This window comes from Parasteatoda tepidariorum, chromosome 8, assembly GCF_982258835.1.
Source record: "Parasteatoda tepidariorum strain Cologne lab strain chromosome 8, Ptep-v5.0, whole genome shotgun sequence".
NCBI lineage: Eukaryota > Metazoa > Arthropoda > Arachnida > Araneae > Theridiidae > Parasteatoda > Parasteatoda tepidariorum.
In genome coordinates this window covers 79,010,895-79,025,188 of record NC_141762.1, presented here as the reverse complement: position 1 = coordinate 79,025,188, position 14,294 = coordinate 79,010,895, and the positions used below count along the sequence as shown (strand labels likewise).

Below are 14,294 nucleotides of genomic sequence, written 5' to 3'. Positions count from 1 at the left end.
TATACATATGTACACATTATTCATTCAAATGTATCTTACATAAAATGTATCAACTACTGAGGTGTATCTTATTGAGTAAAGGGAAAAATGATTTTATTAAATGCTTTTATATTTTTTTCCATCTTAATTTTTTTTAAATTATGCTTAAAAAAAATTGAAGAAAATTGTAGACAACTTCAAATACAGTTCATAAAAAATATTCAATATTTTCTTGTCTTTTACCGTGCGTAATTCTTTTAATTATTGAACAATTTTTGCTCAGAATATTATACTAATAATTTTCTAGAGAAATTTCTATTTGTGATATTTCCTTAACAAATTTTGTGAGAAACATTGTCATCAATAAATTTATATGTTAGAAAAAGCTGATGAAAATACTTTACTTTTTATAATAGTTAACAAAAAATGAAAGAAGCTATGTTTATTTTTGAAAATAATAATTACTATTTTAAAGTTTTACAATCTTAATGATCGAAATACTTTTCTAAACTATTTATAATTTATTTACTATCATTACTTTATAATTACTATTATTTAAGTACTTAGCTAAATAATTTTGTTCTATTTTTATATTATATGCATTGTTTATTTATAAATAATTGCAGTGTTTATGTTTATAATATTTCCATTTGGAATTTAATTGTATATCATGTGATTCTGAAAGAAATCTTTAGAACCTATTTTAAAGTAACATTTTTATAAATGTGCCAATAAAATTATAATTTCTTTATTTGTCTCTTTTCTGCCATGATATAACATATTTTTATTTGTCTCGTATTCGTTTCCATATTAAAATATATCATTTCTAATTTTGAAACATATGATTAAATCCAACATTTGATTAAATATTAGAAAATAATAAATAATACACTTAAATGAGGTTCATTCTTTTGATATTAGAAATATTTATGAATCATGATGTAAAATTAAAAGAAAAAATTTCTTATTAAATCTTTTTCTATTATGAAATACATATAATATTACTTCATGAAAAGCACCAAACAGTCCTTCATGTTCATTTTATTGAGCTATAACGTGATAAATACCATTGATTTATTCTAATAAAAAACTAAAAATTCACCACTTAAAAATACTTAATTGCTATTTAATTAGCTAAAGCAAAAATAGTTTACGTCCATCAAAAATTTAAGCTATTTACTATAGTTTTCTCTTAATACAAATCTGAATACCACGTTCACTTATGGTTTGCTAACACTTCCGAGGATGACGTCACAAACCTACTGAGAGATCTTGACTCTCGGTGGCTATGCTGCAACACACATCCTAATATTTTTCAATTCCGTCAATATCTGATTTAATGTTTGCTCCCGTTAATAGTGATAAAAACGATGAAGACGAGAAAAAAATATCGGAGGATATACCCACAACTGATCAAGAGATTGAAAGCAAGTAAACTTTGAAACATTTTCGAATATATACCATAACGAAAATTTGCAAAAAATTGTTGTTGACATATGCCTGTTTTAGGCAGAGGGGGTGCGATTGTTCTTGTTTTCCAGTGGCGCCATCTATGGCCAAGAATTCGATTTCTGCCACACCAGATGTCACACCCACTTATAGGGCGGACCCATTCATACATCCATTCATTCATCTACAGATCGTAATTTTGACCAGAATCAGAGAACGATCGAACAATCCAGTATCCCCAGAGGTATTGATTTGTTATGGGAATATGGAGGACTTTTGCGACTCGACAGATTTAACGTGCATCTGTCACTTAACTACACGGGAAGTCTTAAGGGTGGATGAGGTGTTAGATCCTTGTCAATAAAGGTGTTCATGCGTATTGCAAATCTTTTTGTAAAAAATCCTTTGTTCTTCTTTCATTTTGTTCTCCTTAAGTCCACTTCAAAATTTACTTTCGTGAACCAAAAAAAAAGTATTCCACAGTGTAAAATAACATTTCCTTTATTTATCATGAAAAATGTGAAGGAGACAACTATCTTGGAAAATTGGACTTGTAGATGATACTATCATATTGGTACTACATACAACAGCAAAGAAAAAACTTTTTGCTTTATATTCGATGCACCTATTTGTATTATCGGTAGCAGGAGACCTGAGTAAATCAGAACCTGTCATTGTTCTATTTATTTTTGAACTATAACCGATAACCTATTTGTACTGATTTTTTTATACAAAATTTATGTTATTTTTATTTCAAGAATAATAATATAAAGTTTGAGAATTTAAAAATTATGAACAAAAAGAAATGTAAACAATTAATTATTGCCATTAATATCCAAGTCAAAATTCATGCGAGTAGCAGCAACAAAAAATGCTAGTTTCTGCAACGTATTGCTTAGTCTGCTGGATTTTTATGCTATAATAAGCTTCATAATGCTAACTAGCATCAAGTGCTATACAGCTAGCTTAAATAGCAATTACATGATAAGTTGTATACAAGCATCTCATGCTTATTTGTTGATTAAGCTTCGTCCAAAGCATGGAAAGGTAGACATCTGAAGGAGCTATAATGTGCTTTTTTATGCTTGCTTGCCAGCTTAATCTGCTATGTAGGCAGCTACGGCAGAAATGACATGACATGCTAAACAAGCCTTACAACTAAAATGCCGTTCGGATGAATAAGAGTAAACTATGAGTTTATCTTATCTTACTATGATAGCTATTATCTCTTAAACTATGAGTTTATTTAAAAATATTTACTTATTTTTTCTAGTGGTTTCGTTTACTTTCTATTTTTTTTAAAAAATATTTCGTAAAAAGCTGTTTCCATGACAGTTATCGTATTTATCTATAACAATGGTTTTCATCAATGAAATTTCATATTTTCGATAGTGAGCTTTATTAAAAATGTTCTGTACAACATAAGCTAATATTTTATACAAAACCAATAAGCTGATTAGCACAATGGTACTTTTGGAGGACAATTTAATAATTCACAACTTTAATTAATTCATATTGTGCACTTAATCACTGATTTAATTAGCTCTGTATTGGATATCAAAGTATCATTTATTAAGAGTTTATCATTTTTTAAGAGTTTTTTTTTCTACCAAAACAAAATGAACTTAAACTGATAAAAATTTATTTAAGCACCTAATACCTAATACACCAGACCTAATACAGCACATAAAATATTTTAGAGCAAAAAAATATATTTAAAAAAAAAAAGAATTTATCATAACGGCTTTGGAAGAACTGAGAGACTGAGTAGATGAAGTAAATGTATATTTACGTTAAAAATACAAAATCAGTCTACACAGTCATTTGACATGTTTAATTATGATGTAAAAACGCATGTAAATAGCCTTTTTATGGGAATAAACCTTTTATGTTTTGATAATGAGATGAACTAAATAAAGCTTACTGTTACATAGCTATTTTTAACCTCCTGTGGAGCATTCCTCACAGTACATCGAACATTCCAATTTTCATATAAGTGACAAAACATCTGAAAAAAAGTTTACATATAATGAATACATTATATAAATGGTGTTCTCAAATTCTACTCTAACTGTTTAGTTTCTTAAGAACATTTTAATGATGAGATGAGTTAAAATTGCTCACGTAAAATGAACCGGAAATTCTCGGGAGTGTTCCTTTAGTACTAAGAAAAACATTTTATATTCGTAAACAGTAATAATTACTCACTAATAGTCGCAACAATAAATACCTTTAGCATTTACTAGCTGATAAGGTAAAAGAAATCGTACATTTACAAATAAATGCTCTTAAATAACTCTACATAATAACTTATATTAATTAGCATTATAGAATCATTCACAAAACGTTATTGATTAACATAATAGTATCATTCACAAAACGATATTGATTAACATTAAAGAATCATTCACAAAAATATATTAATTAACATTGTAGAATCATTCACAAATCAGAAAAGTATAAATGGTTACAATTTAAAACAATTTCGTGGTCCTTCCCGGTGACTTTACATTGTTAGATTCAGCGAAATACATTTTTAGAACTTCATCTCATCAAAATAACTACACTCAATATTGGCACCAAAAATGATGAAAAAAAATCGCAGACATTTTTTGACAGTCAAAACTTATCACAATTGAGAAATCCAGGTTCAATATATATTTTTTTTTATTTCAATTTTAATTCAGATTAAAAAAATTTATTATAAATTATTTTTTTATAATTATTGTTAATTTTTTTATTAAACGTTTATAGGAAACATACCATATTAAGTTTTTAACTGAGACTAAATTTGCCCACTGTCGGTAAGTCCAGTGCGCTAACGGTTGTGTTGTTACTGAAGAGAAACGACACGCAAACAGCTTTTTTTAAAAGCATACATTTTTCATTCTAATTTGAAATCACTGAACTTTTAGAATTCAACTAATAAAACTAAGTTCTCCTTTTTTTTAATAAATTGATCCAAAATGGATTCGTTATATCAGGTTTTAGTCTTATTTCACCGCTGTTTACTTTAAACACTGGAAAAACATTCTTCGACTGTTTAAATATTTTTATGTGAATAGAGTTATCTCAAGTTCCTTCTATCCTATTATATAAAACACTAATGCGAATATAAGAAACGATGAAATTTCTTTTTCGAGTTGGAAACAACGAACTGAAAATTGAAATATAAAATTATATTCGGGTCTTTTACAAGAGAAATGTAAGCCTAATTCTGTTTCGGGTGGCCATTAAAAAAACTGCCGAACTGTTAATGACTCCATTGATAATTTATAAAATATGGCATTTACTCTATACATACGCAGTAACTATTATACTACGAGGGTTGCTATTTATATTTCTGGCCTTGGCAAGAGTAAGTGTTGCTAGGCGACCGCTGACAATTTTAATCGAAAGTTTGATATTTTTAAATATAAATTCAGCAGACGATTTACCATTATAGCTTCATTCGTGTTGTTGACAGTAAATTGAAAAGTTCTTCCCTTTCAAAAAATGGAATTGAATCCTGAACATTTTCGTGCCATTATTTTTCATAACTTTCGACGTGGATTGTCAAGACAAGAGTGCTTCGATGAACTTAATTCTTTATTCAGCGATAAAGCGCCATCCTACAGCACTGTAAAAAATTGGTATAACGAATTTAATCGTGATCGATGTTCGATCCAGGACGAATCCCGTGCACGTCGTCCAAAATCCGTTGTTGTGCCAGAAAAGATCGATGCTGTGCGTGAACTGATAAAGCAAGATCGTCATGTGACATACCGTGAGATAGAGGCGTCTTTGGACTAGCATCAATAAAATATTGCATGAACATTTGAGCGTAAAAAAAATTTGTTCGCGTTGGATCCCGCATGATCTGACAAACGCTCAAAAAAAGGCTCGTGTCGACTGGTGCAAGGAAATGTTGGAAAAATACGTTCAAGGTACATCAAAGGCTGTGTATAACATCTACACAGGTGACAAATCATGTATCTATGCATATGAGCCGGAAACAAAACAGCAATCAACTGTATGAGTCTTCCAAGACGAGGCAAAACCAACAAAAGTTGTTCGAGGAAGAAGCACATCGAAACAAATGATTGCCTGTTTCTTCGGCATTAACGGTCATGTGGCAACAGTGGCGTTAGAGCAACGCAGGACGGTCAATTCTGAATGGTACACGACCATTTGTTTGCCAGAAATCATCGGCGAAATTCGAAAAAAGCAGAAGGGCAGGTGAATCATTCTTCATCATGACAATGCGAGCTCTCACACATCGACTCAAACAAAGGCATTTCTGACGGAGCGAAAGATCGAACTGATGGGTCATCCGCCGTACAGCCCTGATTTGGCACCCAATGACTTCTTCTTATTCCCACACATCAAAAATAAATTATGTGGACAACGATTTTCGATCCCCGAAGAAGCGGTTGATGCATTCAAAACGCATGTTTTGGAGTTACCTCAATCGGACTGGAAAAAGTGCTTTGAAAATTGGTTCAAACGCATGCAAAAGTGTATTGATCATCATGGAGAATATTTTGAAAAACAATAAAACCAATTTTTATCCTACGTATTTGTTTTTTCATTATTAGGCCAGAAATATAAATAGCAACCCTCGTAGTATATGTACTGCATTAATCTGCGGTTTTCTGCGGCTGACTAAAACTCATTCGAACCGAAATGTTCATAAATTAAAGTTTGAACAGGATTTATTTCTTTTATATATTTAGAACTTAATTTTCAAAAGAGTACAAAGTCAGACTAAATTACATTAGTGTACAATGGGTGAGCTATGGTAGCAAAATAAGAAGCAAACAATTGAAATTTTTTTTCTCCACATATTGATGATGTGTACAGTGCTAAAAAAATATGTATATACGGAACACCCTGAATAACTTTTGATCTAATAACCACTGATCTAATAACCAAATCTTCACTATCTAGAACACAATTTTAGCGTTAATTAATAAGTGCAATTGCTATTTTAAATTAGGAAATCAGACACAAAAAAGCATTTTTTTAAAAATAAATGTACCTGTTTTACGACCGATACGGGTTTTTGATACCCACAATATAATGGGTAGCCGAAATTAAGGAAATATGGTATCAATAGTTTGGTCAGGAGAGTGGTCCAAAATTTGGACCTCATAATTTAACTTTTTGTTTATTTTCCCATACATCGGGAACTTTTTAAGTGAATTGAGAAACTTTTGCACACAATTATGAAATTCCTTTTCTCCAAAGTTAACATAATTCCACACAAAAAATAACTCATCGTAAATATTTATTATTTTATATTTTTTCATTTAATGCCAGCCAAAAAAAATTTTAATTTCGAATTTGGATATACAATTATAAAATTCGTTTATTAAAAACAATTCCATGCGAAAAAATATTTTTTTGTAAATATTTATTATTTTTAATTATTTCATTTATCACTAGTTGAAAAAAATTTAAATTGTAAGGTAAATATTTTTTACACTATTCTAAGGAATATAATTTTTCATGGCAAAAACTAAAGTTGGCCGAAATCGGTCAAATAGTTCTGCAAAAATCGAATTTTAACTAAGCTTAAAATCTAAAATATCGTCTGCGCTGATTAATTACCATATTTTAGGTCATTATTAAGATTGAGTGCTAGAACATGAAGACCCGATTATTAGATCAAAAGTTATTCAGGAAGTTCCAATTATTTATTTATTTATTAATTTTTTTTGCGCAATATACAAAGTTTGAAGAGGTGCAAGGTAACTATTTTCACATATTCTGATGTCTTCCCTGCGCAAAAAGAAATCCGCTATTTCTTAGAAAATTTCAGAATGTTCAATGGAATAAAGATTCTGCTACGCTTTCATTTCCTGCCCATATGTCTCTCACTAGTGACGTTTATATAATCTCTAAAATTTTATTAGAATAAATTTTAAATATTAACTGATTGGAATAATTAATTGAAATTTTAATCAAAAAATTAATTTATTGAAAAAATTAATCAAGCCACTTTTTTGCAAACTTTTTCGATACAGTTAGGACTTTCTATGCTAAGGGAACAACATTGGTATACAACATTAACTGTTTCTTACATGATATGCGAGAAGACCATTCAGGAAAGAGATTAGCAAACTGTATACAATTAGAGTTCTTCTTAAAACAAATGGTTTTCTGTTTTTCATAACCCATGGTATCACTAATTTCACCAATAAAACATAAATGGCAATTGCAAAATATACAATTCTTAGATCCATTGCTCGAATTTTCACTTCATTTAGGTCACCTATAAAGAAAACATTCGTTACAATATATATTTATATATATAAATAGCACAATAAAGATAAAAAGGATAAAAGGAAAAAAGTGAAAAACGATGAAAATTAAACAAATTAATGAGTATTATTTACTGCGCATGAGCTGAAAGTATATAGAAATCATAAAATAAGTTAATAATATCGAGAAAACATGGAAAATAATAAAGATTAATGAAAAGAGAAGAAGAAAAATCATTAAAATAAAATTATTTTTAAAATATTAGAAAAAATTTTATATATATATATATATATATATATATATATATATATATATATATATATATATATATATATATATATATATATATATATATATATATATATATATATATATATATATATATATATATATATATATATATATATATATATATATATATATATAATATATGTAACATAAAAAGCTTCTTGCAATCTTTTTATGTTATCCAAATTAATTATTCTAATCGAAATACTTTCTCACACTTTCAAAAGCCACATCCTGTTCTTAAATCTATTTTTGGCACAAGTATGAATTTAATTAAAAGCAGGACATTTTTCCCTTTGCTCTGTGTGGGAAATGCTCGATGTATTTCATAAACCAATAGCAACTACTAAGATTTCCTTCTTTCCCTAAATTAAGACATTTTACGGATTTTACTTTGCAAGATTTTCCCTAACATATAACCAAGGAGCGCAACTTTTCATGTGCACTTTTACTCACTCTCCTGACTGCTCTTGCCTAATAACTAATAAATAAATTTTGTACCCTCCTTCCCGACTTATGACCTGTTTTAATCCTTCCACTCGGCAACGACGTTATATATACATATATATATATATATATATATATATATATATATATATATATATATATATATATATATATATATATATATATATATATATGGGTGATTCTCACGAAATATGACAATTCACTGTGCCTTGCTCCAGGATCTAATACTATAATACTAAAAGAACTTTTTTTGCAAAAAAATTAATAAATTGCATTGCTGTTAGCATTTTATCTAAAATGACTTTGCACTAGCATTAACTGCTTTGTATAGTTAAAAAATTTAATTGAACTTCAAATTGTCATTTTCCTGGCATGTCCCAAACAATATTTCCTATTATAACTAGCTTCAAAACTTCCCTTAAATTTTTCTATATCTAATTTTTTTTATCTCAACCGGTATAAGTATTTCTAGAATATACACAGAGGGTATTATTTACAAAAACTTCGTTTAAAATAATTTTTTCTGTCAGTAACTTGTTTGTCCCAAGAAAATCTGTCATTTTCCTGACTATTTTTATTTAGTGATATTTAACCAAAATAGATAGAGCCAGCAATCAATATCATATGTTAATAGATTGATTAGATACCCTCCTACATGAACATGTCTTGTTGAATGAATAAAGAAAAAATTTTCTGGTTAAAAATCTATTTCAAGAAATTTTTCATGATGAGTAGGTTTTTGTGTTGTCATTTTCCTGTCTTCTTGAAACCATTAATAACATAAACTGCATAGATTTATCTGAGTTATTTTAAGAAATCCTGTTGTTTTCTGCAGAATGTAAACGTGTTAGGACAAAATATTAAATTAAAGTAAAGTTATATGCTATAAAATGGCGAATTTGTCATTTTCCTGGCTGTCATTTTCCTGGCTTATGAATTGCAGGACATTGAAGTGTTGCCAAAAATTTATTTTAACTGCTAATACTGTAAGGAGTAAAAGCAAATATTAACCTAATACCAAGTTTATGTATGATTGTAATATGGTTGGAAGTAATCAAAGCTATTTATTCATTTAATGACTGATTATTATACACAATTTTATTCTGTACATATCAGCAACAACAAAAATTTTTGATTTTTTCTACAGTGGATGAAAAGAATTAATTTAAACAATTCATTGTCCATCTAACATAACGGCTTAAGTTGAGTTACATACTATTAACTTAAAATGACTGTGTTTTAAACTTCTAAACTAATATGTCATTTTCCTGGCATTCAAGATTTGGTGAATTTCTATTTTATTTTTTTTTTCTCGAGTAAATGTCAATAAACTACACTGCTGTCTGAAAGATATTAATAAATGCAACTTAAGAAGTATACAAAAAAAATTTTAGATTGTTTTGAAGACTTTAAATTTGAAGAAATTTTTTGGTCCGATATGTCATGTTTGAAAAGAATCACCCATATATATATATATATATATATATATATATATATATATATATATATATATATATATATATATATATATATATATATATATATATATATATATATATATATATATATATATATATACATCGAAGAGATATTACATTATGACCACCCTTCATCTATAACAATGGGCTCGCCTAGGTTTTCATGGTTTCTCGGCCAGGAACTATGTTTTCATGGGGCACATTAGGACCCATAATCCTCATAGAACAATCCCTGACGTCTGTAAGCTACTTGAACATAGTTGCAGACCAGGTTCATCCATTCATGGCAACAGTTTTTCCTGCGGGGGATGGTGTTTACCAACAGGATAATGCACCATGTCATAAGGGTCGAATCGTCGAGGAACATTCCAGTGACTTTCAACTCATGTCTTGGCCCCCAAATTCACCTGACCTTAATCCAATAGAGCATTTGTGGTCCTACTTGGAAAACCAAATCCGTGCTGCCACGTTACCCCCGCGCAATGTGAGGGAATTGCAGGACCAGTTGGTGAGCGCTTGCTACCAGATACCTCAGACTACCTATCAGCACCTTGTGGAATCAATGCCACGGCGGGTGCTAGCAGTTTTGAGGGCTATAGTTGGTCCTACATGTTAATAACAGAGTGGTCATAATGTAATGGCTCCGGTATATATATATATATATATATATATATATATATATATATATATATATATATATATATATATATATATATATAGTCCACCTATTTGCAGATATAAACGTGTGAGCTGATCTAGAGATGATGATATCTTCGCATTTTTTTTTTTTTTTTTTTTTTTTGCTTTGAAAGGTTGGTTCGAAGCTGATGGCAATAGCATTTGTACAGCATTTCGTCGTGCTACAGAATGAATTCTAGTCGTACACAAAAGGGCAACAGCAAGAGGCCGAAAATGCATTAAGCGCGAAAATTAAGTTAAATAAAAAAGAGCCTAAATCGGGAGCAGATGCCATTAAAAGTAGAAATATATTCGCAGGAATATAGCGGATAGAAGCCATTAAAAGTAGGAATATATTCGTATATATTAGTAGGAATATTGGAACACAGGGTAATGGCGAGGCCCGCCAGAGAGGAACAAAAATCTGAAGACGTTGAAGAACTCATTAAGGAGAAAAATAAATCCTTCAAAAAGTAGGCTCTAAGGGAAGAGACTAGAAGAGAAGTTCTACTCCAAAAGCAGTCAAAAAGAGAAGAGAAGTTGTAAAATTTACTGGAGAATTTAAAGATAATGGCCTTAATGAGAAATACACTTACGAGGAAGAAACCAAGATTATTATTATTCGATTTGAAGTTAAAGAGGCCGTCATCAAAAAGCCTTGATTCCTTCTTTCTGGGTAAGTAACAGAGAGCTAACGAAGCAGAGTTTAAAGTTTATTTCCCAATTAAAACTTGAAAAGGGATTCACTCGAACCAAGAAAAATTATTATGAATTTAGACGGAAAAAGCCACAACGAATATATTCGAGCGCTGTGCCGCCAGCAGTGTAACTGATTAGAAAACATGGTGAAAGACTGTCTGAGACACAAGATATACTCCAACTGTAATTGGACTAAAAACCTTGCGAAGACTTTTAAGGCAAAGAGCAGGTGCATAAATTGTCAAGAAGCAAGTCAAAAGCTCCGATCACGCTTGAATACTAGCCAAAGTTCTCTAAAGCAGACCTTTCCCTCGTATATACCAGAGAGCAATAGATTGAATTCGAAGATGAAGAAAAACTACACCTCGATCTATTCTGACGCTCCCATTTACAATTGAAAGAATAACTTAAGTGCTTCACAACTGATGTCGAGAAAAGTAACTTGACACCTATTTTTTTTTTTTTTTCAATAATGCTATAAACGCTGAAATACAATTTCAGATAACGGATGAAACAAAATTTATTTTTGCAATATATATATATATATATATATATATATATATATATATATATATATATATATATATATATATATATATATATATATATATATATATATATATATATATATATATATATATATATATATATGTCAGTTTTTAACTGTTCTGTATTCTCTCGTTTTAAATGAACAAGGTTCTCAGACTTTTCAGTCAGAGGGCGCCGTCTGGTAGACAGCGGAAAGGGAGCGGTATATCTGCTGTCGGCTCGGTATTGACTGGTCAGCAGGCCATTTGGTACGGCCACCCTCTGGGTAGCGGGCTTCGTGGTCTGTTTCTTGGTCCTCGTGATGTTGTGGGGTTGCATTCGTAAGGTGGTGCTTGCCGTCCTGCGTATGGACTCTCTGACCCTCTTTCGTTTAAGTCGATTCTTGTATTTTCTTATTTAGTATAGTAACATTGTTTTGTGTTGCCCAGATTTTCGTCAGCTTCTGTCATGCTTAAGAAAATTCAGCAATTTCGTAATGATCTACTAACATGAAGAATTTAACAAGCAAACATTTTCGAAACCTCAAAGACGTGATTCGAAAAGCAATAGACAAAGTAAAGCAATTTTATTTTTAAATTTGCATAAAAAATCGAATCAAAAATTTATATAAAAGGAAGACTAGCTTAATTATAACACAATAAATTTTGCTTCTGTACACTGAAAACATGCCCAGCCTCACCATATAAACATAAAAACAATAATAGAAAATTAAATGAAAATTTAAAATATGAAAACCATAATGCCCTCAATTGCATTATCAAAGACCGAAACCCAGGAGCATTGAAAAATTCAGGTTTTTTTGCAGTTTTAAAATTTTTTTTATCTATATCGATTTCTCCGAACCAGAAATAATTAACTGAATCCAGTAAAAAAATACTTTTATCATTTCTTAAAAATTGTGAATTGAATTTGTGTCGAAAGTAGTAAATAAATTTGTGGTATTTTTGGAGACCTGTTTTTGGAGATTATTTGAGTTCAATATTGTTATTAATATAATTACAAGCCCTGTTTTTGGAGATTATTTGAGTTAAATATTGTTATTAATATAATTACAAGCCCGAAAAAACTGCTCTGGACCTTTTGCTAAAATATTTAGTAAATTTAAATATTTAGTAAATTATTTAGTAATTATATGCTAAAATTTTACGTAAGAAATATTTTGCCAAAATATTTAGTATGTAAAATTATAGAACTTACCATTGTTCTCGAAGAAATTGTAAAACATCATCTCTTAGACTCAGCAAGCACTTGAATTTAATTTTTCAGAATACTCCGGAAGTTTAAAAGTGGCTTCTATAATTAAAAATATTGACTGTTACTAAACCATATTAAAAACGATAAAATAAAATACCTTTAACTAACCATCGAAATCCTTATTTTTTAAATAGCATTGATATTCAAACTAAATTATTCTAATTTTAATGCATTCATATTTTGTGGTACATAATGCTCACATTTAAAACAATCTAAATTGTCTAAATATAAAATATAATGCACGAAACAACTTAAAAAATACAGCTTTTTCCAATTTTTTTTTTTCATTTTGCTAAGAAACTTTTTGACGCTTTTCCAATAAATTTGGAAATTTAAAATTATGAGTGCCGAAATACCTCAACAATGATTTATTCTTTCAATTTAAAATAGTCTCATCGTTCTTAAACTTCATATGAAAAATATTTTTAAAAATATTATTTTCCTTTTTTAGCATAAAGGAGTTAAACATTTGTGAACAAAAAATTTTTTCTCTTAATTTGTTTGAGATATACTGTGAAATATATAAAATGGGAAAATAACATTAAGGGACTCAAAATTTCAAACGTTTCCCTGACTTAGCCATGATGTTTAGCAAAAGGGGGGGGGGTGCAGCTCGGATAATTACTGGATGGAAGAGGAGCTGCCCTTCAGAGATAGTCCTTTTCGAAGCTGATTTAGAGCCTCTTCACGTTCGAAGACTGGCCAACCTTACAAAATACTTTAACAAACTTTACAGTTATGGCTCTCAGAACGATACCTCAAAGTAACTTTGTAATTGGGAAAACTACCAGAGACTCAAGAAAAATAGCCCTTTTAGTTTGGCTTCGTCTCAAAATGCTATTGCTAAAAGTGTTGAGCCACATTCCATTCATTTCCGCATGACGCCTACAGAAGATTTTTCTAGGGTTCATTTTCATTGCAATCTTTCTTCCTCCATCAATAAAAAGAATACTTTACCAGATCATCTTAGACAACTTGGAAATCGTAAATATTATCCCTAGAAGTGACATGTGTATACCAATGGCAGTAAAATTGACAATCTTGCAGGTAGTGGCATTTATATTGAAACACTTCACAAAACTTTTACTTACCAAGACTTTACTTAATGTTTTTAGAAGTGAATTACTAGCAGCGGATGCGGGACTTGAAGCCTTTTGAGGGAAAATTAATATAGAAATCTCATGATTGGTATAGGGTTAGTAAGCC

General features: G+C 29.7%; 1 protein-coding gene across 6 annotated transcripts in view; it reads right to left on the bottom strand.

Annotated features, from left to right (window-relative positions):
• The window catches only part of LOC107450928 (very long chain fatty acid elongase 7-like), a 55,468-nt gene that overhangs the window by 22,511 nt on the left and 18,663 nt on the right, over positions 1-14,294 (bottom strand). For all 6 annotated transcript variants that reach the window (XM_087169215.1, XM_087169220.1, XM_087169216.1 and 3 more), the window contains 3 exons: positions 13,032-13,127; positions 7,494-7,684; positions 3,353-3,436 (listed from right to left, as the gene is read on the bottom strand). In XM_087169215.1, the coding sequence (XP_087025341.1) occupies positions 3,353-3,436; positions 7,494-7,684; positions 13,032-13,062 (306 nt within the window). In that variant the 5' untranslated portion in view covers positions 13,063-13,127. The remainder of the gene's footprint in view (positions 1-3,352; positions 3,437-7,493; positions 7,685-13,031; positions 13,128-14,294) is intronic.